Source organism: Molothrus aeneus, chromosome 5 (assembly GCF_037042795.1).
Source record: "Molothrus aeneus isolate 106 chromosome 5, BPBGC_Maene_1.0, whole genome shotgun sequence".
NCBI classification, from domain to species: domain Eukaryota; kingdom Metazoa; phylum Chordata; class Aves; order Passeriformes; family Icteridae; genus Molothrus; species Molothrus aeneus.
The window spans coordinates 9,120,601-9,146,884 of NC_089650.1; the positions used below are offsets into that span (position 1 = coordinate 9,120,601).

The window sequence follows — 26,284 nt, forward strand, 5'->3', positions numbered from 1 at the left end:
CTCCCTCTCCCTCTCTTCCAGCTCAGGCCTGGCTACCCTGGGGACACCTGGTCTTGGTACTGAAGACTGAGGCCAAGACAGCACTAAGTACCCCAGCCTTTTCCTCATTCTTCCTCACTATTATTTTCCACTGCATCCAGTGAGGATGGAGATTTAGCCGTCCTTTTCTTGTTGTTGTATTTATAAAATCATTTTTGTATTGTCTTTTATGGTGGTAGCCAGGTTAAATTTTAGTTGGGCTTGGGCCCTCTTGAATTCCTCCCTGCAGAACCTCATGCCCTCCTTGCAGTCCTGTTTCTCCTCTGCTGGGTTGGATTTCTAGCAGACACCCACTAAAAGGGCCAGCAATTGTGAGACTTCTCCAAGTCCTTTAGAGAATATTTCATCTGTCTCCATCCTGGTTGGGTGGGCTGTAACACACTTCCACTGGGATATCTGCCTTGGTCACCTCTCCCCTGATTTTTACCCAAAATTTCTGCCCCCTTTCCCATTTTTTCTTTTTTTTTTTTCTTTTCCTCTGGACAAGTTCCTGCACATTTGTTTAGCAGTGATGGACAGTAGCACTGTAAACTGACTCTGGGAGGGGTCTCAGAAACTGAGAACTTTAAAACCACTTCTGTTTAATCCACTTAAAAAAATATTCTTACAGAAATTTAGGGTTAATCATGGTGTGATGAATGATAAAATGAGATACTGATACTCCAAAACAGATGAAATTTATTATTAGGAGCTAAAAAATAGGTTCTGCTTTAGGACTTTCGTAAATAGTTTTTCTAATTAAAGAGTGCTCAAAAAGTGTGTGATGCAGCTATTTAACTTCCATCAATATTGAATGTACCTGGGATTTAGTTAAATTATCCTTACAAATGCACTTATGAACTGCCTTTAATGTTTATAAAGAGGCTGGACTTGCCTTCTTGTTGGCGTTGAAAGAACAATATTGGTTTAAGAATCTTTAAGTGGAGAAGAGACAAGCACTAATATGCTTGAAAATTTCAAAAACTGAGTCAAATTATACTTCTATTTTGGAACTATTTCATTTAAATTGACTGTGTGCCCTGAAGACTTTACTATACATAGATCCTTTTGTTTAACTATCTGAAAATAACTGTGTTCTTTGTCTTTCTCCTAATATATGTATACACACACCTATATCTAGGAACACACACCTGTATTGCCCCAGTGGTATTTTCACAGTTGAACAAAGTTAGTAGTTGTTTCTTTGGGTTTTGTTTTGTGGTTTGTTTTTTTTTCTCTCTTTTTTTTTATTATAGCAAGCTGAAATAATGTAGTGTAAATCCCTAGTATTTTCAGAGCATACCTTTAGAAGTTACCACCTTTGTAATTCATTTATGGGGGACCGAGATAATACTGTTAAAAAACAACTTGTCAGTAAAAGGTTTCAAAATGTTTTTACAAGATACTGGCTTGCTAAATTGCCCTAATGTATTCCAGAGTGTGTTAAGGAAAGATGGAAGAGGTTAATTTATTGAGTTATTGTGATGTGAACTTTATTAAAGACATGTTTTTAGTAAAAGACTTGAATACTGAGTAGCAAGAGTAGTTGTTACAAATAGTAATAGTTACAAAAATGTAAATCACTTTTTAAAAGCTATGATCTAGATGTAGTATTTGTAAAACACACTTGGAAATGAAGTAATTCTCCTTCTAACATATTTGAATATTTTTTTCTTTAAAAAAAAAGGAAAAAAGTTAGCAAAGTTGCTGCAAAAACAGAATACATTTTGATTTTAAATGGTTGTCTTCCAGTATCATCTATACTAAAATCTTTCCAATTTCCTCATGGTGTAAAATACACCATAATCTGATTAGAGTCTCTAGTTAATACATAAGGGTTTTGTGGGGGTTTTTTAAAAAAGATTTTTTATGTTAAATTTTATGTCAACATTGAATCCCAGGGAAAAATTATTGTATTAAAAAATTATGTGTATTTAACCTGGTTTAACTCTACATGACTGCAGAACATGTGAGGTTGGTAAAGCTAACAAAGGATGGAACACTGACATGTCTTTGGTACAGCAGGGGCTAATGATTAGTTTTTGCTTATTAATCCAGAGGGTTTGAATTATAAACCTACACACCAAATAAAAAAGTGAGGGAAGGCTGAAAGGAGACCAGCAGTCTCAGAGTTGAGTTTAGTTCTAGTCTTAGGCAGACTAGAACAGGCAGGCTCCTGGTCAGAATTCTAGCGCCAGCCACCCAGGCTCCCTCCTGAGCAGCTGCTCTCATGAAGTGCACTGGGTTTGAATTTCTTAAAATTATTTTGGCATTTAAAAGGGTTTTTTCTTTGTTCCTATTTAGTGAAATGCTTTACAATATTAATTTTCTGTGTAAGTTGTGCAGTGTGCAATATTTGTCCTGGGGAAAGTAGTTGTTTGATGATAGGAATGACCTATTAATTATGAGTGAAGGAAGATAGTTGTGAGTTTTCAGTTGATTTTTTTTTTAACAATCATATATTTTAGAAGATGGCTGGATTAGTTTGAGATTGGCCATTCACATACATTTCTTTGTCAAAGCCTTTACAGAAGATTATAGTTATCACCTGAAACTTTAAATTGCTAAATAAGTTGGGTTTTTTTCTTAATTACTATTGAGTGTAAGTGTAGGGCATTAATGGTTGTTGTTGTGATATTCAAGTTTATTCTTGCTGACTTTAGTCAAGCAGAACTTGTTTTCATTGGGAATTTTGCTGACTGAAGACTGTGTAATTGCCCAGTAATTAACATGGTTAAAAGATATCACTCTACATGTAGTGTGTAGTTTGCACTTTGGAACCCAAACGTTCTGTCATTTTCGCAGCACTGCCAGAAGGGATACTTTTGCATAGTAATTTGAATAAATTTCAGTAGTTCTCTTTAAACAGTGCTGGTGTCAAAAGCCATTAGGCTCTGTGAATATATAAGGCCCTTGTTACCTTAAATAATCCACCAATTCTCAAGTATATTATTTCTAATTTCACTGTGTGCTTGTATAAATAACTCTCCACTACAACTTGTTACTGTTTTGTTCTTGTACATGTATTCTACATACCTGGAAGTTTTATACTTTAGGATGAATATCTGTTAGGCATGCATTTACTTCCAGTTTAGCAAAAGTCTTAGAGGACTTACAAAATTGTGGTTTAAAATAATTTAGCTGGGAGAAGGAACAATTGGTTTCTTTTAAACCGGGAAGATGTGGAGCATTTTGGTTTTGTCTGTTTGTTTGGGGCTGGGGAGGAGCTTTAACTCTTCTTGAATGAGAAATAATTTTTGCTTAATTGTTAACTGATATGTGATATTCTTGGTATGTTCCCTTCTCACTTAATTGGTCCTTAAATGTCCTTGCTGAGTATGAAACCTCTTAGGAAACATCTCAGTAACTTGCTGAGTATGGAACCTCTTAGGAAACATCTCCGTCTTTCTGAAAAGGGCCTGGTAGTTCTGACAAATCTTTGTCAAAAGCTTTGGGCCTAGAGAAGAGCTGTTTTCTAGAAACGCATGGTAGGCATAAAGAATCAACCTGAAGTGATAAATTATTTTAAAGTATTGTGATCTGATTGAAAGAAAAGCATGTAGGTGTTGAACTCAAATCCTGATTTCGCTCTGGCCTAATCTGGAATCTCTGTTTGCAGCTCCCTCAGCATATTACTAAGGCATTGATGGCAATCAGCCCTTTTTGTGAGAAATAAATATTTTGTGTTTTTGATTGTAACAGAGAATATACAATTATGATAATATCCATTTGGTCAAAGGTCATGTGATGAAAAGTGTTGTGTTGTGTGCTTAGGAGCAGACCAAAAATGAAGATGAAAAAAGGAAGGATAATGTGCAGAGACATTCTGGCAGCAGTGTTTTCTGTTGGAAAGCACATTAGCATTTTGATTTTGCTTGTTTATGAGTTGGGAGTTGGACAATGTGAAACGTCTCCAGTTTGCTTCATAAGAGTCATATGAAAAGGAATTTTAAGTCACATTATGAGTTGCTTCTTCATGAACTGGACCATCTCTTTGTAGAGCAGGGAAAATCAAGTTAATCTGCTTAATATGTGAACAAAAAGTCATCAAGTCTTCTTTTTAGGTATTAGTAAAGGGAGCAAAAGGTGCAATGATGATACATTCTTCTTTCTGTGTGGGAGGGAGAGTAATATCTGGCCTTTATCTGCTTCTTAAAGTGTATCTAGAGCTTGCAAACAAAGGATTAAAAGGGTTTTTTAAATGAGCAGTTGTGTTGTATTTCAGTTTTTGCATTAAACTTCCATAAAATCTGAATTTCTAATAGGTGATTGGGGTGAAGTGAATATTATCAGCGTTATTTAAGGTTTTCTTTTTCAAGACCAGCAACTGAGTCCTATAAAATCAGAAGGACTTGAAAATCTGAGACATAATCTCATAACGTCAGAGAAATAGATTAGTGTCTTGTTTCTTGCCTGAAATGGGTGCCCTTTCCTGTGAGAGGTGCTGTACTTTCAGGGTTTGGAGGAAGCTGAGGGGAGTTCTTTTATTAATTGGAAAAGTGAGTCTTCCAGTCCATTAGGAGACATAGGAGAATGATAAAAGAATGCTGTGTATTTTATTTTATTTAGTACAATCCTATCTTAAATGATGTATTTCTTTAGTATAATCTTATTTTACCATGTGCTGCTGATTTTGTGGGGTTTTTTGGTTCTTTGGGTTTTTTGTTTTGGTTTTTTTTAAGTATCCATGGTCACATGTCAGCTTTTTTGGCAGAAGATTAGAATGATGACCTGTACACGCTGACATTTCACAGTTTTTGTGAATTGCCTATATGTAAGTTAGAGAGTATCTTTTTCATAATATTTAACTATCAGGTGTACTGATTATCTTTTATATTTAGACCTTTACTATCTTATTTTAATTTTAATTAAGAGAAAAAAGCCTCATTTTTAAGTGCATAACAAGATGATCTACAGAATTTTTAAAGATTATTTTTTTTCTTTTTTTACTTTAAAGATTCTCCTAGTGAAGGAGTGTTGGTTTTTAGAATAAGTGATTCACTCAGCACCAGATTTTCCTAGGCAGTGCATGGTGCCAAAACCTGGTATTACCCTGGGTTTGGTTTTGTTTAGTTGTTTTTTTCTACTTTTTATTTTCCTGTGAAGCATATATTCCTTTTTAGTGTGAAAGGTCTTGAGCACTCTTTTCATAACATTAATGACATTTATTAGTGCAAGTTACCACACATCCATACGAGCATGCATTCAAAGACCTAGATTTTTGTTTGACATGTTGTTATATTAAATTGTGTTGCTGTGATGCTCTTACTGTTACTAAGATTGTGTCAAACCTTCTATTTTCACATACCTGTTCTGTGACAAAGTTCCCTTGAGGCAGAACTTGGTGCCTTTTACTCTTGGAAAGCTTCCCCATTGTGCAGGCACCTCTTTTTAAGTTTTTTTAAAGCACATTACTGTGATTTGCAGGTAAAAAGAATTTATTGCATTTGCTAGTGCTGCTTATTGACAGTAACATGGAGAAGCAGGAGAATTTCAGTTATCAATCTGAGTTCTTGAAGCTCAATAATATTTTAAGTGGGAATGCATTTGAAACATGTGACCCTTTCTTTTTGCTTTTAAACCCTCCATTTCTTAAGTTTATCAGACATGAACTGTAGAAGAAAGGCCACAGTTTGTTCCAGCATTCCCAAACTCTTAACATGAGGTGTTTCTGTACTCTCTATTTGCTTGTAAGTAAAAAGATTGTTTTCCTAAATCACAGTAGAAAAATCAAACATATAGTTGGAGTGACTGGATGTGTGAAATTCTTGGAACTGATATCAGCTCTTGTCTTGAGAGGGAAGCCCTGAATTGCAAAGCACTGTGTCTGTTCAAAGGCTGAGAGGAAGATGAAGGCTGAGACTACTGAACCTGGCTCAAAGAGCCATTGATTCATTATGAAGCGTTAGACTTTTCTTTTTGAGAAAAAGAGTTGTTATTTGTAATTATCTTGCCATGTTCATGATCAAATAGTACAATGTAATGATTCCTAGGAAAGCTTTTGAATAAAGTAATGAATTAACAAAGTAATTTATTACTTCCAAAGAAGAAGCATCCCCATGCAGATTTGCTTTCTTGTCAGGATGTTTTTCCTTAATGCCAAAAATGCACCTCAGCCTTTTTCAAGAAACATTTCTGTTGGGTACAAAGATTTATGTAAGACATTTTTTCTTTGAACTCGTGATGAAAATACTTGTTAAAACATAAAATCATAGAATGGTTTGGGTTGGAAGTGATGTCAAAGCTCATTCATTTCTAACCTCTGCCATGGGCAGGGACACCTTCCACTATCCCAGCTTGCTCAGAGCCCCATCCAACCTGGCCTTGGGCACTGCCAGGGATGGGGCAGCCACAGCTTCTCTGGGCACCCTGTGCCAGGGCCTCACCACCCTCACAGGGAAGAATTGTTTTGTTTTCCCTGATATCCCATCTAAACTTTGTCAGTGTGAACCCATTCCCCTTTGTCCTGTCACTCCAGGCTCTTGTCAATAGTCTGTCTCCATCTTCCTGTGGGCTCCCTATTTCATTAGGCTTTCACTCCTTTTATTCCTCCTACAGCAATGAAGATTCTAGGGCTACTCTTTCCCTTTCATGCTCCTCTCTTGGGGTTGGTTCTTCTGTCATCAGCAAACCCAGTCATAAATGATCTTGGACAGATATTGATAGTTATGAGTACAGTTCAGCTGAAGAACAACGGCAAAAGTGGATTCACTTTTTATTTTAATGATACTGTTGTGGATTAAACAGAATACATTGCAACACAGACCATCCATGGAAGGTGCATTTGGAAGTTTTCTAATCCAAGCCACTATGTAGAGCAGATCTGGTTAGAACAGGTGGGTCAGGGCCATGTCCAGTCAAACTCTTTGTGATTATCCTCAGGAATAATTCTTTGTGGGAGGGTAATTCTTCAGGGTAATTCCTTGTGATTATCCTCAGGTCCAACATGTTTGTGGGCAGCCTGTTCCAATATCTGGTCTCAATTTTCACTATTCCAGCTTCTGTCCTAAGGGTTGTGTTCTAATCCCAGTGCAGCTCTGAGAACAGCCTGGCTCTGTCAATTTATGGGTTCCAGTAAAATTAGAATACTTTAAGTATGAGACTTTTTAGTCTACCATGGTCACTTTTTCTCAAGCATTTGTGGGACTCATGGTGTCTGACCTTTGTGACCTAATTAGCAGATGACAAGTCAGGCTTTTCTCACCTTTCTCTTTTTTTTTTTTTATTTTTTGTTTTGTTTTGTTTGTTTTTTTGTTGTTGTTGTAGACTACAAACTAGATTCCAGACCTTCTGATTGTCATGAATCTGAATCAGGTTTCAGAGATTGTTGTTCTGGACTTGATGTTGATTAATTATACATATTGCCTGGCTGGGGGGATTTCCTCCAAAGCACAGTATGTTTGAATTGTATCCACTTGGTCAGAATTCTCGCAGAAGTTTATGTGCCTTTTTGTAAAAATGTGTGGCTTTTGAAGTAAAAGGATATTTGTGATAGGGAAAGCTTAGAGAAGGCCAATAGAGAAATGTGAAAAAATGGTTAACTGTGTGATTTCTTATTTTTATAAAACAAAACCTAGCATTTCCATGTTCTGGTCACAAGAAACCAATTATAGGGAAGACTGAAGATCTAAGAAGGTGAAGACTGAAGCTCTAACCCTTGAGTTCCTGAAATTGTTAGAATTAAGTCTTGGGAAAGATAGGTTCTGCAGGTATTGAAATATGCTGAATAATACTGTATTTTAATACTTCTGCTGGAGTAGGTAATGTATTACTTGAAATCATCTTTCAATATCTAGAGAGAAGAAGCTGGTATTTTTTAAGTAGATGATTGTCAAAGTTGGGGGAAATTTCATGGAACATGGGTTTCCCAGTTTTCTCTGTTAGTTTCTTCTAGAATATGGTTGAGAAATTGACAGTTCTTGAATACATTTTCCACACAAGGCTGTGGTGCTGTGGGTTGTTTTTTCCCCCTCCTCCTATGTCATAAGTGAATTTGAAAAACAGTACTTGCCCTCTCTGTAGGAGCTCTCAGAGCTCATTTTTCTCTTATGGGTAAAAGTGGAATTCTTACTTTCTTTTTGTGTGGTTGTTTGAATTATGGAAGTGAAATGGACTTTAAATTTGTGCTTCAATTGCTTTTTCATGCTATGCTCACTGTTTAAAAAAGCCAAAAGCTATATACTGAAGAATAGTGCCCTCAAATTCTAAACCACAAATTTTTTTGGAATTGATTTTGTAGATTGTCTTAATACCAGTTTTTGTGGAGTTTCTGAGGTTTTTTGTCATTCAAATTCAGCGTCTTGAAGATGAGAATTTTATTTCTAATGATTATTCAAGTTTCTTAAATAAAGGCTATATGAAGCTAAGGTGTTTATTTATACAATGTGGTTCTTTTTCCTTCTAAAAAGGCTTTTAACACTGGGAAAGGCAATTATGGAAGTCTTACAAATCGTGTGAGATGGTCTTGGTACATGAAGCTGATACAAATGCTACAGCTTTTTCTGTAACTGTTTTGTTCCTTGCAGCATTGGCATGTGAAAGTAGAGTTATTTCAAAATTATTGATGATGCTAGGTGTGGAACATCACATCACAGGATATGGAATCTTACATGCTTTTTGCAGGATCTGAATCTTTCACTTCAAGGGGTCTCCTGACAAAAAGACTAAGGGGCAAAAAAAGTTCCTCCCTTCCCTTCCCTTCCCTTCCCTTCCCTTCCCTTCCCTTCCCTTCCCTTCCCTTCCCTTCCCTTCCCTTCCCTTCCCTTCCCTTCCCTTCCCTTCCCTTCCCTTCCCTTCCCTTCCCTTCCCTTCCCTTCCCTTCCCTTCCCTTCCCTTCCCTTCCCTTCCCTTCCCTTCCCTTCCCTTCCCTTCCCTTCCCTTCCCTTCCCTTCCCTTCCCTTCCCTTCCCTTCCCTTCCCTTCCCTTCCCTTCCCTTCCCTTCCCTTCCCTTCCCTTCCCTTCCCTTCATTCTTCTCTCAAATTCACTGAAGGAATTGATAGAATAATTTTAGGCATTGCCATCTAATTATAAATTCTATTTTGTCTAAATTAATCCTTGACTTTTATTGTCTCATTCCTTAATGTGCTGTTCTCACCTCTAAGCATTGAAACCTTCTGGAAACTCTTCAGACTAAATGGATCAATGGGTAGACCTGAAAGGTGAATAGGAAAAGAAAATTCTCTGGGTGTTTTCTCCAGTGCTTGACTGCTGCTGCTTCTCAGACCAAAGTCTCAGTCCTTGCAGATATTCTGAACTTGACTGTGTGTGGCTTTAGGCAGTGCCACAGCTGGCCTTGCTTTCAGGTTGGGTTGCATCAGTCATTCTGAGAGGCTTTGCAAACTAAATTCTGATTGCTTTAATGTTGAGCTGCTTTATTTGGGATGTGGAAGAAAATTCATTACAATGGGCCAGGCTTTAATTTTTTCTTAAAAGTACCATACATTTGAGAGGAATTAATTGTAATATAAGCAACTACTACTGCAAAATAGGTGGATGTGCAACTGCTGACTTTTTTGTTTTTTGTTTTTTTTTTTTTTCTATTAGAAAAGTTTTAACATTACTTAATGTACTAAGTGTTTATTGAGTCACTACTGGAAGTGAAATCAGAGCATAAAATTTAGGTTAGAAAAGACCTTTAGGATCATGGAGTCCAACCATTAACCTCCCACTGCCAAGTCCACCCCTGAACCACATCCCCAAGTGCCTCATCTACATGTCTTTTAAATACCTCCAGGGACTGTGATTTCACCACAGCCCTGGGCAGCCTGTTCCAATGCTTGACAACATTTCTGGTGAAAAAATTTTCCCTGATATCCAATCACTGTACATGCTTTCTAAATTACGCGTCTTTAGTTTTGTTTTATTGGTGTTTTTTTTTTGTTTGTTTGTTTGTTTTCTTTTTGTTTTCTTTTTCTTTTTTTCTTTTTTTTTTTTTTTTTAACATCTCATACTTATCCTGAGCAGACTTTTTGGAATCTGCAGTTTTGGCCAAAGATTTATTCTTCAAATGCTGTGGCCTATGTTATATCCAGTCAAGGGACAGCTAATAACCTGCCTGGACTGAACACATTGGATGAGGCGTTTAGGAAACATAAGAATGAAAATAAAACTGTTAGGTTGTCGCAGATAGGAAGTTACCCTGAGGTTTGCCAGAAATACAAATGCAGCAGCCCCACCCTCAGGCAGCTCCACACACACCATTCTGACAAAACAAAAAACAGCATAGTCTGTCAGGTGTTCCATTAAAATGTACAAAATATGGCCACAAACTCAAACTTCCAGGCCAGGTTGTACAGAAGTCACTTGATTGTACCTGGCAGAATCAGATCTCTATTACCTAGACAAATTTAGACTATCAAGACTTGAATAATTTGAATTCTCACTAACCAGAGGTAGATGTGAATGAGAAATTCTTCCTAATTGACCATTTGCTCTTTCCATCACTTTTGCCTTTTGCATATGAAGAATACCAGGATTTCTGGTGGGATTACAACGTTCGTTTTCCCCCTAACTGTTGGAATGGGAAAGAGGGGCTTTTTTTTCCCCAGCTTACATTTTCCTGCCTTATTTCTTGGGAATGGCTCTTGTTCTTCCTGTGTATAAAAACATGCTTTTGGCATGTCTGTTAGGTAAGCACATTTCACAAAGTTCTCATGAGCTGTTTTAAGCTGCTGGCCAGGCTTTGGTGACTGGATTTGGTGCAGGAAATCTTGTGAGCTTCTCAGGGATGCACATCAATCTGAATAAATCCATCACGCAGCCTTACCAGCCATGCAGGAGAAAGCCTTGAGCAACCTCCTCTGAAATGCAGTGTTGACCCTGCTTTGAGCAGGAGCTTGGGTTGGATGACCTGCTGGTCTGAATTTTGGCAGAATTTACTGTTCCATTTGGTGGATTCAGACTTGTTGATAAAACCTTCTCAAAATTCAGTGGCTTGCATATTCGTTGTCCATGGAAAGTTTCCTTCCTTTCATGGCATGTGACTGGAGAGCTTCTCAAGCCTTTTAGGACATGACTGTCTGAGAACTGCAATGTTTTGGAAATGACCTGGGCTGGATGACCTACTGTGTCTTTTCCAACCATAATTTCTATGACTCTGTAATTTTGAGGTTGACTTCTTGTTGCCCAATTTTACAGTTACTTAATTCCAGTATCGGGCATATTTCAAGAGACCACATTTAGTCATGGTAAGACTGTGTGGGTTGTTTTGTCTTTTTCTGTTATTTTCCAAATCCTGGAGATTGTCAGCACTTAATGTATTCTTTCCTATCCTGGTGCCACAAATAATTTCCTACCCAGTGAGGAAAGAAAAGTCTGATTCCCCATTTTGGAATAAATGGTTGATTTAAAGAACTTGCTCCCAGATTTGTTGCAGTTCTAAGGAGAGGTGTTAGGCTACTTCTGTTATTTATTTGTACCAGAAATGCATTTTCATAATGAGAATAAGGAATAGAATTGAGAAATTTTGTATTTGGTCAAATTTTCAGCATTGTTATCAGTTAAATTTATAATTAATTATTAATACATTTTTTAGAGCTAAATGCACATGTACTTTGAAGACTGTGAATGTCTCTTATTTCTTTTTCTAAACATTTCCTGTAACATTGATGTGGCCCTTTTCCCTGCAGAAGGCTCCCTTTTTATGCAAGAAGAGATCACATTTTGGGAAATACATCACCTAATAAGAACTCTTGCACCAGCACTCTTTGAAGAGAACCTCAGCCTTTGAGTTTTTGAGGTGCCTTACATCAGCATCCCTCAGGATTTATTCCATGCTTTCTATCCTAATCTGCTGCCTGCATATTTATGACCCACGTTGAGTTTGCCAATTTATTGGTGTTTTTAGATTTTTTTTTTGTCCACAGCAATCAAAGCATGGAAACAAATCAGGATTTCCTTTTGAAACAGAGGTGCACATACATGTATGAATATATATTATACGCACCCAAAGAGCAAAGAGACCTAGAATTCTCTCACCTGGGGGAGAATCACTTGGCCTGTCATTCCTGTGGGATTTCTGAAGAACTGGAAATTGGAGGATTAGCATCTAGGTGTGAAAATACCATTTGTACTACAGAGACTTGCTGGGGATTTGTTTATCTTTTGTTTCATTGGAGTGATGTGTGGAATAATTCGTAAATTATTCATGCTGTTACAGCCACAAAATGTCTGTGTTTCAAATTTGTGGGGTAAAGGTAATCTTAGGTCAGAATAGTCCTGGGATTGTTACCAGGCTTAAAAAACTGTATATGAAATGCAGTAAAAAAGATGATGGATTCAATAAGAGGTTGCTCTCCAGTTTTTCTTCTGCCCTACATTCTTTTTCTCTATCAAAAGTTCTGTTTTATTTATGCATAGTTTCTTATAAATGCTCTTGAAGGAGAAATGGAAATCCTCACATGTTTTCCTTACAGGGCTTTCTGTCTTTACTGCCTCAGGTCAGTGTTGTATTTGAAGAGAAATCAAAGTAGTTAATCACTTCTTAGAACATGATTTTACATATTTTCTCTTTTTGTTTGCCTTTTTTTTTTTAGAGACTCTCCATTTTAGCATGCCTTTCCAAAGTTGCTTTAATTCTTGTTGAACTCCTCTGAACTCGTTCCAGTATGTGTTTTTAAAATACAGTGCTGAATGTAATTTCTCTGGTTGAGACAGAGCCAGTTCTGAGATGATGGGAATAATGTCTCATGCATTTTGTGGAGAAAATCTGCCTTGAAGGAACTTTGTGTAGAGCCTGTAAGACCTGTTGATGTGATACAGAATGTATCACAGATAAAATACCTGTTTGCCTTTCTAAAGGCTCACTTTCTCCAGCTGGCTGCTCTGCCTGGTGCCTGAACACTGGGTTGTGCAGCGATTGTGTCAATCCTCAGTCTGGTTTTGGGTGGTTTTTCCCAGAATGTGGCATGAATACAGTGTCATTCTCAGTTTGTGCTGTCTTCATCTGCAGTCCTGTGTTGTCCACACAATATCCACCCATCATTTGTACACACATGTGCTGCATTCTTGAGCTGTGTGTTAAAGCTCTGAATGTTAATGGACTGCATGCTATGTTTGACCAATTAACCTTAACACTGATTGGAAAAATACCCAATTACCTTCTTTCTCTCTTGGAAAATGAACCAGCACAAAACCCAACTGACACAGAGCCAACAAAGCACCTCCTAGTCCCTAGAAGTTCTTATACCACATGAGACTATTGAACAATACGTCAGTTTAGACAAATATTTCTAGTTACACTGTGATAGTGATGATTTATCATTGAATCACAGAGTGGTTTGGGTTGGAAGGGACCTTAAAGATCACCCAGTCCCATGGCAGGGGCATCTTCCACTATCCCAGGTTGCTCCAAGCCCTGCCCAACCTGTCCTTGGGCACTTCCAGGGATGGGGCAGCCACAGCTTCTCTGGGCACCCTGTGCCAGGGCCTCACCACCCTCACAGGAAAGGATTTCTTCCTAACATCCAGTCTGAACCTACTCTCTTGTAAACAGTCCCTTTCCATCTTTTCTGCAGTAATGAAAGTTTATCCAGCCTATAGACTGTGTTAACTGAAGTCGGTTAGCTTTATAAACATTTTAACATACTAAAAAGACCATATAGGTTTTTTGGATCATCCTTCCTTCATTTACTTCTCAGAATTACAGATATATATTTTATTAATACATAATACCTTTCTTTCAACAGCTTTGTATATCTTGAGTTAGTTTCATTGGCTGAGTAACTTAGCCTGCTTTTTTTTTTTTTTAAAAGGAACTGCAATTTAACTATAAATATATCCAAATGCCACAAAATTCAGGGCTGCAAGTCAAAAATGCTGATCAGTTTGTAAAATCTTAATCAGTCCCTCCATGAAACCTAGGGACGGACCTCTGTGGTAGCAGAAAAATTTCCAGAAATTCACCACAGTCTTTTTCCAAGCTGCAGTTTGTTCTGATGTTGCCAGACAGCTAAGAAGATATGGGAAAAGCAGGAAATCTTTTTGGATTTAATCACAGTGCTGATTTGGAAAAGCAACTTAACAATGGAAAATATTTTTTATGCTTTAAATCATAAACACAAAACTATACAAGGTCGATAGTAGATCACGACTGCATTAAGATAGATTGTTTTCCTTATGAGTAAAGATAACCCTTCAATTTGGAATCTAGTGGTCAGAAATCCTATTTCTTATACATATTTATGTATTTATCTGTTTATTTTATATAAATATATATATATATATATATATATATATATATATATATATATATATATATATATATATATATATATATATCCAGACTAGATTATTTGATGGTTGTTGTACCATTTGTAGAGGTACCGGGGACCAGTTTGCTATACCTGAAATATTTAGATATAACATTTAGGTGACATCTTCATATTTTCCTCTATGAGGAAGCTTTTCCTGCATTTTTGCTTTCAAAAGATCTTGGACTATGTTGATGGGCAGTGCTTATGTTTTCCCCTGAAGTTATCCAAGTTCTGTTGTAAAACACCCAATGTTTTGTATTTAACTCGATCAATAAAAAAGCGCTTCTTAAGCGAGATCTTGCAGTTCTTGGCCTTGCATCCTCTGTGTGAAAAAGTTCTCATTTAGGCCCCTTTATCTGTTTTTGGACTTAAAAATGATGGAGACTTCAGGTGGGATGTGCAGATGAGACTGGAGGGAAGGACTTAATGCTCATTTCTGAGCGAGTGAGGGATGAGGTTGTGAAAATGTTTTAAAATCAAGATTTCTTTTGTGTTCTAGTGCCTGCTGAAGGATGGATGATGATGACTTTGGAGGATTTGAGGTAAGCTGTTTGGATAACTTTGCTTTGAAATTTAACAACTTTCAACTATTTTATGGACATTTATAGCATTTTGTAAAATATGTAACAGTTTCTTCTTGTTTCCAGGCAGCAGAGAGTTATGAGTTTGGAAATGGTGAAAAGCAGACCACATCTCCTGCTATTGCTTGGGCGGCATTTCCTACAGGTATTGACAGAATGACTGTAAAAAATCTTAATATTCTATTCCTGTCATTATGTACTCACTGTAAAAATCAGGGCTTAGAAGGGTGTATACAACAAAATAATGGACAATAAAAGAATAGCCAGCAGTCAAAGCTTGAGCATAAGAATGTTCCTGAGCAATTATTTTAGGAAGCTGCACTTCTCAAAGTTATACTTTATTGAGGAATGAAAGAGAAATTCAGTTTATACAGTAGAAAAGGAATGAAAGTTCTTAATTCAAAGGATATTCTTTTCTACTGAATGTGGAAGATTTGTTGCAAATTGTAGGAAAACAGAAAAAGTTAAAAATGGGATTGTGATGAAGTGTTTTACTTGCTTTGGAGAAGAGAATAATCGTTTTTACTTGAGCCTTTTATATAATTGAAAAATATATTACACATTCTTTTTGTCAAGCAGAAGCAGAAACATTAGGGAACTGTTGTATTAATTTATACAAGTGCCTGGTGCCTGTCTGGATTTTAGGAAATTGATAAAAGTTTATTGATAAATGTATATTATCAGTAGAACAAAAAATATTATGGAGGTCTTACTGATTTTGTTGTGGTCTAGATTTCACAAAACAGAACAGCACTTTTGCTGCACCAGGAAACAATGACCAACAACATAACTGTTGTATTGTTATGAGGAATAAATGATACAAAATAAGGCAGGGATTTTTCTTAACATGAGCTCTCTATAAATCATGTTCTTAAAATGTTTTTATTAATTTATTTCTTGCTTTTATCTCTTACAGAATAATTAGTTTTATTTGTCATTGAAACAGACAGAAACAAATACTAAGGAAACAATATTTTTCCAAATAACTTTATTATTCATCTTTTCATTTTGACTGGTTTTTAAAATTACTGCTGAAATTCAGTAGCATGTTTTAATGTGTTTAATAAATTAAATCAAATAGAGCTGTGCAGTGTCTGTCAGTAAAATCCTGTAAAGTGTGTAGGATTGAAATTATTTATACATAACACAGAAGTTTTTTGTATGATTTTAAGTGACACAGAAGTCCTGGGATAAGTTATACCAAGGTATTTTAAACATTTCAAAATTAAAAGAAAACTCCTGTATTCTGGATATTTTGTTACTGTAAAATCTTTACGTGACTTTTTCATGCAAATATTGCTGTGAATAAATTAGTTTATTGCAATAGGCAAGGTTTTAATTGTATTGTCCAAGTGCTTCTTGGGCGTTGACTTCTAGGTGGATGTTTTTAGTAACAGAAATAACTGAATTGTCTGCCCTATGTTATCTATCTATAAACATGTTCCTGTCTTACCCTAGAAATTTCTTAGTAAGGCTAGCTGAAAAATTCAAATGTATTATGGTGCTATTGGGGTGATTTTGATAAATCTGGGGGGTGATAACTTTGTATGCACCCAAGGTTTGATAAACTTTCCAGAGGAGGAGTTACTCATCTTGTGAATTTCCTCCATGTCTGCTGTTTGGAAGTTATAAAACAAAACACTGAAGCCTGTAGCTGTATTTTTCAGTGTGCAGGCAGAATTCAGAAATTGTTTCTAAGGCCTCAATGGTGACTTCATTGCAATTTTGCCCTTGAAGTTGGTCTTGGGCTTCTTACTGTTTTTTGGTAGTATGGACCACATGGCTTTAGATTTAAAATGTTAGGATAGTAGATGCAATTCTTTTTTTTCTAGAATAGTTTGGCTTTGGAGGAATAAAATGTTGGGAAGAGCTTTGTGCTGTGAGTTACCAGAAATCATCTTGAGGGTGCATCAGAGTGGTTTTTCCCACTGTGGTCACAAAACCAGTTTTAAACTTTCTACCTGAATGTTACTTTTAATGAAAATGTCCAGGGATAGAGTTTTCAGTGTATGCAGATTAACTGAAAGTGTCCTTGAATTGTAATGTCAAGAAAGGGGAGTTGAAGAAGGAAATTTAATTTTGTTTCTGTTTTTTTTTTTTTTTATTTTTAACAGCTGAAATCTACATGTAGGGGAACTGTGCTAGAAGTAGTTTGCAACATTCTACAAAAATATGTCAAATAATTTTTATATGGTGTTTTGCTCAGAGCTCTGCTGTCATATTACTTCTTAATTGCTAGATATAACTAACATCCAGTTAGTAAATATTACCCATGTGATACATTTGATATTTGATGTCTTCATTCTAAAACTCAGTAGGAAGGATGGGACTCAATTGGAATGTTGATTTAACAGCTCATGTTCATCCATTTGCTTTTGTTTTCAGAATTTCTGATCCCCCAGGGAATTGTAATAATTGTTTAAGCTTCATTACCAGCTAAAAGACACGGAATTTTCCTTGCATTAGCAAGGTTGCAGGCTGTCCCTGCTCTCTGCTGCTATTAACAAACTGCATGGTTCTGGCAGTCCTTACATGAAAACTTATGTCAGAATATTCTTAATTTTGGGAAGCCTGGTCTTCAGAAATTATTAGATACTTTTAAAGTACAGTTCTGGCAATAACTTATATCTGCATCTTATTTCAGCCTTTTCAGGTGTATGACTTTTGATATACCTGTGATTGAGTGAATGCTTCTTTTCTCTATAGTGCTGCAGCTCTGATCATTGAACAATAAATTTATTTGAAAATTCATCAGACTTAGCCTGTTGAAGTCAGGTCAAGTAGTTTCAACAGAGGCAAGTTTTTGTTTCAGGGGTTGTGAAACTGTTCCATTATGGCAACTAAGGAATGGTAAGCAGGAATGATTTAGGAGTTCTCTTTATAAGCGAATTTTGAGCTGAATTAAGTGCAATTTCACCAGTATATACACAAGAGGAATGAATTAAGAGAGCTTGAATTACAGACATAGCACATGCAGTTCTAGGAATGTCTAATTTATGAATCTTTAGCATTGCTGAAAAGTGAAAAGAAGGTTTTGTAAAAAAAGATGTTTGAATGATACCTTGGAGAGTTGCCACCTTTTCTTGTCTTCTGCAAGGTCAAGTGTTTAGTTGAAAACTTTAAACCAAAATGTTCAGAAGTGCTCACCAGTGGTTGCTCCTCATTTCCTAGGCTTCATTTTGACAACTTAAGGAGTGGGGATTTTGTTTCTGGTTTGGTTTTTCCTCCCCTTCAAGATGCAAAGCATTCATTACTATAATTAAACTACTGAAAGCTCCACCTGATTGTAGAAGATTCCACATAAAACTCTACTACCTGAAAAATGGAGTTTTGTCTCTAGGATTGGACACCCCAAAATATGTGAATATCTAAAGCTCTAATCTCAGCAAGTCTGCTCTCCTCATAGGTGCCCAGTCTCCATGGATGTTTTTACTTTGGTGATAAATTATTTATATTTGAACTATGCCTGTGCTATGGTTGAACACTCTCATCACAAGGATCATGGTCAGTTTTTCCATGTGAGCTGACAGTTTTAGTAAGGGAGCCACTTGCCTGCTTGGTCAAAAGTTGCCTGGTATATTATTTTAGCTGTTTTTCAATCAGATGGAAATTGATTTAAAACTGAGACTCATGCCATTAAGTGATAGCATAAAGCTGAGACTCTAAGGTTTGTTTAGATACAAAAAGATCATTTTCTATGTCACTTCACTGCTACTTGAACTAACAGAGTAGGTAATTGTTATTGGAAGCTGCATTTGAAAGGAGACATTTGGAGTGGAAGGGGAGTTTTATCTTAAGGTATTTAAAAGAAAGCCAAAAAAGTCCTGTTTCCAGTTGTGGAGAAGAGTTAACTATTAAAATGCAGTTACCTAAACTGGTTCCTGTTTTGTTTGCTGAAATACTCTTCTCTAGGCTTTTCAGCCAAGTTTCCATCTTCTGCTGAGCTGTGATTTTTTTTTTTTTTTTCTATTTTTTTGGCCACATCCAGATCTACTATCATTGCAGTTACCCTACTGATACTTTTCTGCCTCATGGTCTATTTTCTTTCTTCTTTCCATTCAATGTGGTTTGCATGTTCCTCTGTGTTATACCTGAATCCTAGAACTGGCAGCTGAAGAAGATGGGACAGAGAGTGCCTGGATTCGAGGGTTAGTGTGAGTTTTAAATGCCTCGAGGCCAGTTGTACACTCTGGTTTGTACTGAGTACTTGTGCAGTGTGGAACAGGATATCCAGAGGCTGAGCCTTGCTCCAGGCTACTGGCATCTTTTACATGTTGCAACAGTTGTAATAATAATGGGAGCTGCTTTTTCTGAAACAATTGGATGTGCTTTTTTGCCTATTGCAATGACACACCTGGAAATGACAGTGTCAAAAGTTTGCAGGACTTTGCTGTTAAATTAAAAATGTGTGCAAAGCTTTCTCTTTTTCTTTCTTTTTATTTAGTTTGTTTAGTTTATATATTTTTTTAAAACCAATATTTTCGGTTGTGCTGGGTTGGTAATGCTGATCCACTATTGAAGCTTTTTATGGTATAACTGTAGTTTGGTATAGAAGAGCTCTCAGTCCAGGGTTGATTCCACTTCAAGCTTATTAGCTAGAAAGTTATGTACTTTGTTGTATTTTTATCTCTTAAAAAATATAAAGCTATTTTATTGTGTGCCTTGGCAAACTGTATGTGGCTTCTAAGACACTTGTGGATTTTTTTAACTTCAGAATGTATAAAACTTGGGAAATTATGAATATAGTTTTCCCATTGACTGAAACTGATTACAGATCATGCTGAAGCTGTAAGTCTGTAAGTGTGAATCAGAGGAGACAGAGTTAAAACTGATCCTTTTGAGAGCTGTTGTTTTGTAAAACCTCTGTGTAAATTGAAAGTCTAAATTTATTGTGACTGAATTTATTGTGTAAGTCTAAATTTATTATGATTTTGATTGTCCTTAAGTTGATACTACTGAAAATCTCAGGCACTTTAAGTGAATTACTTTTCAGTGCAATTGAATTATAAGAGGTACATAAGCTTACATTGGTATGACTAGACTAGTGATGGGTTTTTCTAGGCATGGATTCCAGAAACAAAACTAATTTTTGGGTGTTTCTCCATATTGTGTGTGTTTTCTGTTTTTTAGTACCTGAAGTCCATAGATCTCCTGATGTTCTCCTGGAGCACTCTGTGCCTTCTTCCTGCCTGCTTCCTTCTGACCCTTTCATTTTATCAAGTGATAATGTGGCAACAGTTATTCAAACACGCAAGGGTGTGATAAATCCAGCTGTTCCTGAAGAACAGGTAAAGTTTTGGTCTTCAGTGTGAGAACTCAGTGTATTAAATATCAGTGTTGCATCGTTTTTGTGCACGTTTAGGTTGAAATGCTTTTTAAGGGCAAAAGGTTCTTGGATTTCTGTGATGCAGAGTTTGAAGTAAAATGATTTTTAGATTGTTTATGAAACCTATAACTGATAGAAACCATACTACTTTGATCTGAGCTGCAAGAGAGATAACTGTATTGGAGTTATTTAAAGTTAAAGGCATGCTGATGGTGATTTCCATGCTGATTTCCTTCCAGGCATGAAGGAAATATCAGCAGGAAGGTTCTCTCAAAAACCTGGCTACTGTTAAAGCTTGTCGTACTTGTATGTTTTCTCAACTAGGTTTTTAGGATTTTCAAGGATGGGGCTCTGAGCAACCTGGTGTAGTGAAAGGCATCCCATCCCTGCCCATGCCAGGGCATTGGAACAAGATGATCTTCAAGGTCCCTTCCAATCCAAAACATTCTATGATTAAAGAATTAATGTTTAATCTTTATCTAATTATAATTATATTAATTTTAGGGGGGAAGGAAGGAAAAAGCCTTTCTGCCTGGGGATTATCATAAGAATTCTATCAGAATCACAAGAGCTGCTGCAGATGAGACTTAAATAGATTTACCCTTACGAGTTTTTTACTGCCATTAATTGCAGTGACCCCCTTTTGAACTTGTTGATTCATTGTAAACTTCCTTGTTTCAGGATATGGGGTAGTACATGCTTCAATTAGAAAAGGCTCTTTCTCACTGTGTAGCAATCAGTGTTTTTGGGCTATTTTTCAACTCTCCTGTTTTCAGCAGCTCCTTGTTTTTTTCTTCTTCAGGTAGACTTATCAAGTCTTAAGGCTGATCCTGGTGAAAGCTGAATTTCATGATTAAGTCAGATTTTCATTTTCTGATCATTTAAATGCATTTCTTTAGAGCTATTTAAACAAAATTCACAAAATACAGGTTTTGGTTTAACAGAGCCTTATCTTTTTCCTTTGAGGGGCATCTGTATGTTCACACTTCCAGAAAGAGTGTGGTTCAAATTGTGAATTAATTAGTTAATAAGTTACCATTTTGTGTTTGTTCCCAGGCTAATGGAGTGTGGAAAGCCTATAAAAAGTGAAGAAGAGATCTGAACAAATGCAAATAATATCAAAGAAATGTATAAATCCAAAAGTTATGGGTTTCTGTTTCTTGAGAGGGAGGAGTGTTTGTTTTCTTTTTTGACTGATGCCAGGCTTTTCTGTGTTGAAGCTCTTCATCAGGCTCTCTGACAAAGTTTTGATAAGTAAATTTCTTTTACTGGAAGCATGATCAAAAAGTGATTTTCTTCAGCCACCACAGATCCTGCCTTTTTAAATTTTGGCTAACAGTGAATAACCTTCAACCTTTCTTGTTTGAGCTAGGCCAGCAATTTTAGCTTTTGTATTCTCTGGAAAGAGAACCTGGGTTATTCCAGAACACTAAGGCTTAGGGGTATTTTTTAAAACTATAAAGTCATTTAGTTAGGTAATTTTCAGAAAAATAAAAAATACACTTTGTTACTTTAGACTAAGTGTGTGTGCAAATTCTAGTTGTGGTTCATGTTTCAGCTTTTCTCATCTTCTGTTCAGCTACTGAGAGACCCATCATTCTATAAATTCTCTGTAATGCAGGAAATAGTCCAGATTAAAAAACTTTATTAGTGAGTCCTGCTGAAGGGAGTTGAGAGCAGGTCCTTTAACATTATTTTGAAATGGAGCTGACTTTGCACTGAGGAGTAAACGAAAGGAAAATGGTGGGCATTATACCCATTAGAGCGTGGTGTTAGTAGAACTGAATTTTATAATTCTATCTCCAGAGCCTCTTGAGGTTTCAGGTAAAAAAATCCTTCCCTGCTATAGGTTCCATACTCACAGTTTTTGGTGGTGCCAGACTCTGATCTTGAGTAGTACTCAGAAATGGAATTGGCACATATGGCTTCTCTTTGCTTCTTACAGGAGAGTTCAGAGCACAAACTGCAGTTTTCTCTCTGTTTTGTCAACTGTATCTTATATATCCATGTACAGTCAAGATCTCAGCTTTGTTTGTTACTTTATTTGAATAATTTGAGAGATATTTATGGGAAAGACCATGCATTTTCTAAATGCATGTTTGGAATAAAAGGTGCTAGGGGGTGGATGAGGTGGATGATCAGTCAAACCTCTCTTCAATAAAGACACTGAGATGTTCCTTTCACCACCCAAATCTCAAAGCCACATGCTTGGCTTTCAGGTTGTTGAAAAAGTGGCAGCTGAATTAATGTACTTTAATTGTTCTTTCCTTGGAGTTCTTTTGTGGCAAAAGAACAAGTTTTTGCCCCATCCTCCAGTTTTTTTTCAGGGGAGAAATAAAGCTTCGAATTTTGTTTATCTATACCACAAAATGTTTTAAACATCTTAAACAACTTTATTTCTGAAAGTGTGGGTTTACCATCAGTGTTTCACCTGTTTTCTGTACTTCCACAGTTTACTGAAACAACAGTCACTAAATGTTTAGAGATGTCTGGATTACTTTCATTCTGTTAGTCTAGCCTAAGGATGAGATATTTATTTTAGCACAAACCCTTTGTATTCCCTCTCTGTGACCACTGATTGCAGTGTGCACTCAGTGAATACATGGAACGACTAATCCAAGGAGAGTTTGCTTCCCTGAGGCATTGAGAGAGATGATTCAGTTCCACTTTTCTCCTCTGAACTAGGCTCAAGCAGATGTTCCAGTTGCCTCTTCAAATGTAACTGAAGACAAGACTTTAGCTGATGTTGAGACAAAGAGAACAAATGAACCCAAGAGCTGCCTTCAACAAGCTGTTGCAAACCTTGAAATCAAGCTTTGCAGTGCTGAAGAAGAAAAACTAAAAATCAAAAAGGTACGAATAGTCATTTTGAAGGAAAACATTTGGCATTTATATAGGAATTAAGTATAGGGGGAGCTGGCAGAAGTTTAAAATTAATTTGAAATTCATTTTTTTTCATAGAAATTAGCCAAATTCCAGAGAAACTGGCCAAATTTAGAATCAAAGACTCCCATGACTTCCAAGACTATCAAGTTCAACCTGTGCCAGATCCCCACCTTGTCACCAGCACAGAGCACTGAGTGCCACATCCTGGCATTCCCTGGACACTTCCAGAGATGGGGACTCCACCACCTCCCTGGGCACTCCCTTCCAGGGCCTGACTCCCTTTTCCATGGAGAAATTCCTCTTGATTTCCAGCCTGAACCTCCCCTGGCACAGCTTGAGGCCATTTCCTCTTGTCCTGTCCCTTTGTCCTGGGAGCAGAGCCTGACCCCCACCTGGCTACAGGAGATAAGGTCACCTTGAGTCTTTGTTTTTCCTCAGCCTCTTCTCATCAGATTTGTGCTCCAAATCCTTCCCCATCGCCATTATCCTTTTCTGGATGCTCTCTAGAGACTGGCCAGAACTGGGCACACCACTCAATTTAGCTGAAATACTTTTTTTTTTTTAGGTCTGGTGTCTATTTTAGGCTGAATTTTCATAAACTGTCAGGAAAAAAAAAAAGAAAAACCAACAAACGCACAACTTTTTTAGCCTAACTGATTAAAAAAAAGGGACAAAAAAAAGAAGATACAAGGTTTCTCAGCATGAGCTTTGTTTTGAATTTTTTTGGGGTGGGAGTTCTAGTAGCTAAATTCTTCATATTCCTTCTGACCTGAATACAATATGAGCACCAAGCAGGGCTGTGCCTGCAGTTACACATCTGAATTAGCAAAAGGTCACTGAGGCATGGGAGAGTGAGTTAAACTTCTGTTATTCTTAATACTTTTTCTTGGGAGGCCTCAAGCTGTGCTGGGGAAGGAGAAAACAGCTTTTTGGAGATGAAAATGAGGGTGAATAACTGGAGCCAAGGATGAGGAAGTCTGCAATGGGCTGGTTTTGCTAAGGGGGTGAAGGAAAGGTTGAAGGGAAGCAGGAATCCAGGCTGGAAGAGGAGACAGGTTGAGAGAGAGGCTTTAGATTGGTGTTTCTGTCTCACCAGTGAAGTCACTCAAACTCTTTTGACTATTTTGTCCAAAAGCAGGGTTGAACTAAGAAGACCTGCTTTTTCTGTCCTCCTCATGACCTTCCCAGTCGTGCCTTTGTTTGAATAGCTGTGCAGTGACCTGGCAGGTCATTTGTTTCTATACTGGCTTCCTGCATGGCTTGGAGAAATAATTGCTCTTGAGCAACTGAAAGGGTGCCAGCAATGTACAACAGCAATGGCTGCATTAAGGGAAAATAAAAATCTTTAGGCTCTTTGTGCAGCAAATAATTTTGAAGTTTATTGTCAGTGGTGCTATTCTCCTTTCTCTCTATAGGTTCATATTGGGCAGGCTTCCAGGGTGGCTCTCTGCAAGATCCCAGAATATTTTAAGATTTTATTCATTTTGGGGGTGTAGATAGAGATCATTTTATACATGCATAGATGTCATAGGATTCCTGCCTTTTCAGTGAAAACATTTGCTGACAGTACATTTAATATGCTGCTTTTCAAGAGCAGAAAGGCAAAGCAAGATACTAAAAAAAAAGAAAATAACTGGAACAGAGTAGAATAGTTCCAGTTGGAAGGGACCTGTAACTACAGGTCCAGCTGCCTGAACCCTTCAGGGTTCAGAAGAAGTTAGAGGATGTTATTAAGGGCACCTTGGCCACTTCACATAGGTCATTCCTTATACATGAGACATGCCTTGGGTTTTAAATACCTCACACTTGAAAATACTGTGCCAATTTAAAGACTGCAGTCAGATTTTTCTTGCAAAACACTTTATCTCTGGGACAATTAATAGAGCAAATATCACAGTTATCAGAAGTTAAATTAGTTTGAATGGTTTAATGAATTTGTATTTTCACAATTTGCAAATGTTTGTAATTTCAAGTGTTTTATTTTACAAACTTTATAGGAATTGGAATATTTGCTGGAAAAACATAGTGTGCTAGAAATGAATTTCTTGAAGGAGAAAAAAGAAAAAGTGCTTCCACATCAAGATCATTACAAGACACTCCAGGTAATTTCTTTTTTGTAGTATCTTTGTTTTTCAGGAGGATTTTTTATAGAGTATATTAATGTCCAACAAATATTCTTTTTGGCATCTGTGGGCCTGCTCCAAAGCTTTTTGAATTTAAAGAATTTTTAAGGTTTTTAGATCAGAGCCTGATTTTTTACATTAGCAGGAATGTAAGTTTAATATCCCACTTGCCTAACTACATTTTTGTAACTCAGAACACTCTTCCTTGTTAGGACCTATTTCATAGAACAGATGAAAAGGAAACCACTTTGCTCAGTGGTTGTGTTTAACAGCATGACTTGGCATGTTTAGAGTGCTGTGGCCAACTGTTTGTGCTGTTTTACCTAGCTTCAATATGGAGTAATTCATGCTGCACAGTAAAAATCTGTTACGTGTATTAGATGATAGAGGAATTAGAATTATTTGCATTGTAAAAGTTAACACCTTCCATTAAATACATGTATAAAGTTTCTCATTCCAGACAAAATTTGCATTGAAGTTTTCAGTCATCTTCCAGTGTTAGAGCAAAGCAAACTATGTTTCAGCATTTCAGAAACTTGTGTCTGTAACTCAGCTTCACTTAATTTTTTTGCTCCTGTGGATGGTCTTCAATAGCTATTGCATTGTTTCTCATTTTTATTTAAAGGGTTGCTGTAGTAATTTGTTTTGAATTCCTGATAGCAGTACATTCTGGAATTTACAGTAATATAATAATCTAATACTGGGGTTTTTTTTCCTTTTTGTGTGTAACACTTTACTCAATGAAAGAAATGTTGCTTAACCATGATATAAAAGGAAGTTTAACTTAAAACCCTTGTGATTTCTAGAGTCCTGCAGTGGTTAAAGTTATTGGTTATCCTAAACAATAGAATGGGTGGATTTCATGTTGTTAATACTTACCTGTGCTTGAAGATCACTGTGAATTTGAATAGTGGAAATGCTACTGAGGTTTTCAGCTATCAGCCTATATCATAACTCTTTGAGTCAGGTGCTGCAGGTTTCAAAAATGGCAATAAAAGTGTCATAACCTTTAACCTGGTAGAAATGCTCATGTGCTTTCTCTTGATATCTTCTGGCTACAACCAGAATCAATACCAGAGGAGGAAAGTGAGTCATGT

At 36.8% G+C, this 26,284-nt stretch overlaps 1 protein-coding gene across 2 annotated transcripts in view; it reads left to right on the plus strand.

The window, feature by feature from the left end:
• Nucleotides 1-26,284, plus strand: part of CCDC91 (coiled-coil domain containing 91) — a 114,595-nt gene that overhangs the window by 8,129 nt on the left and 80,182 nt on the right. For both annotated transcript variants that reach the window (XM_066549871.1, XM_066549872.1), the window contains exons 2-6: nucleotides 14,771-14,813; nucleotides 14,919-14,997; nucleotides 19,983-20,140; nucleotides 22,864-23,031; nucleotides 25,062-25,166. In XM_066549871.1, the coding sequence (XP_066405968.1) occupies nucleotides 14,784-14,813; nucleotides 14,919-14,997; nucleotides 19,983-20,140; nucleotides 22,864-23,031; nucleotides 25,062-25,166 (540 nt within the window). In that variant the 5' untranslated portion in view covers nucleotides 14,771-14,783. The remainder of the gene's footprint in view (nucleotides 1-14,770; nucleotides 14,814-14,918; nucleotides 14,998-19,982; nucleotides 20,141-22,863; nucleotides 23,032-25,061; nucleotides 25,167-26,284) is intronic.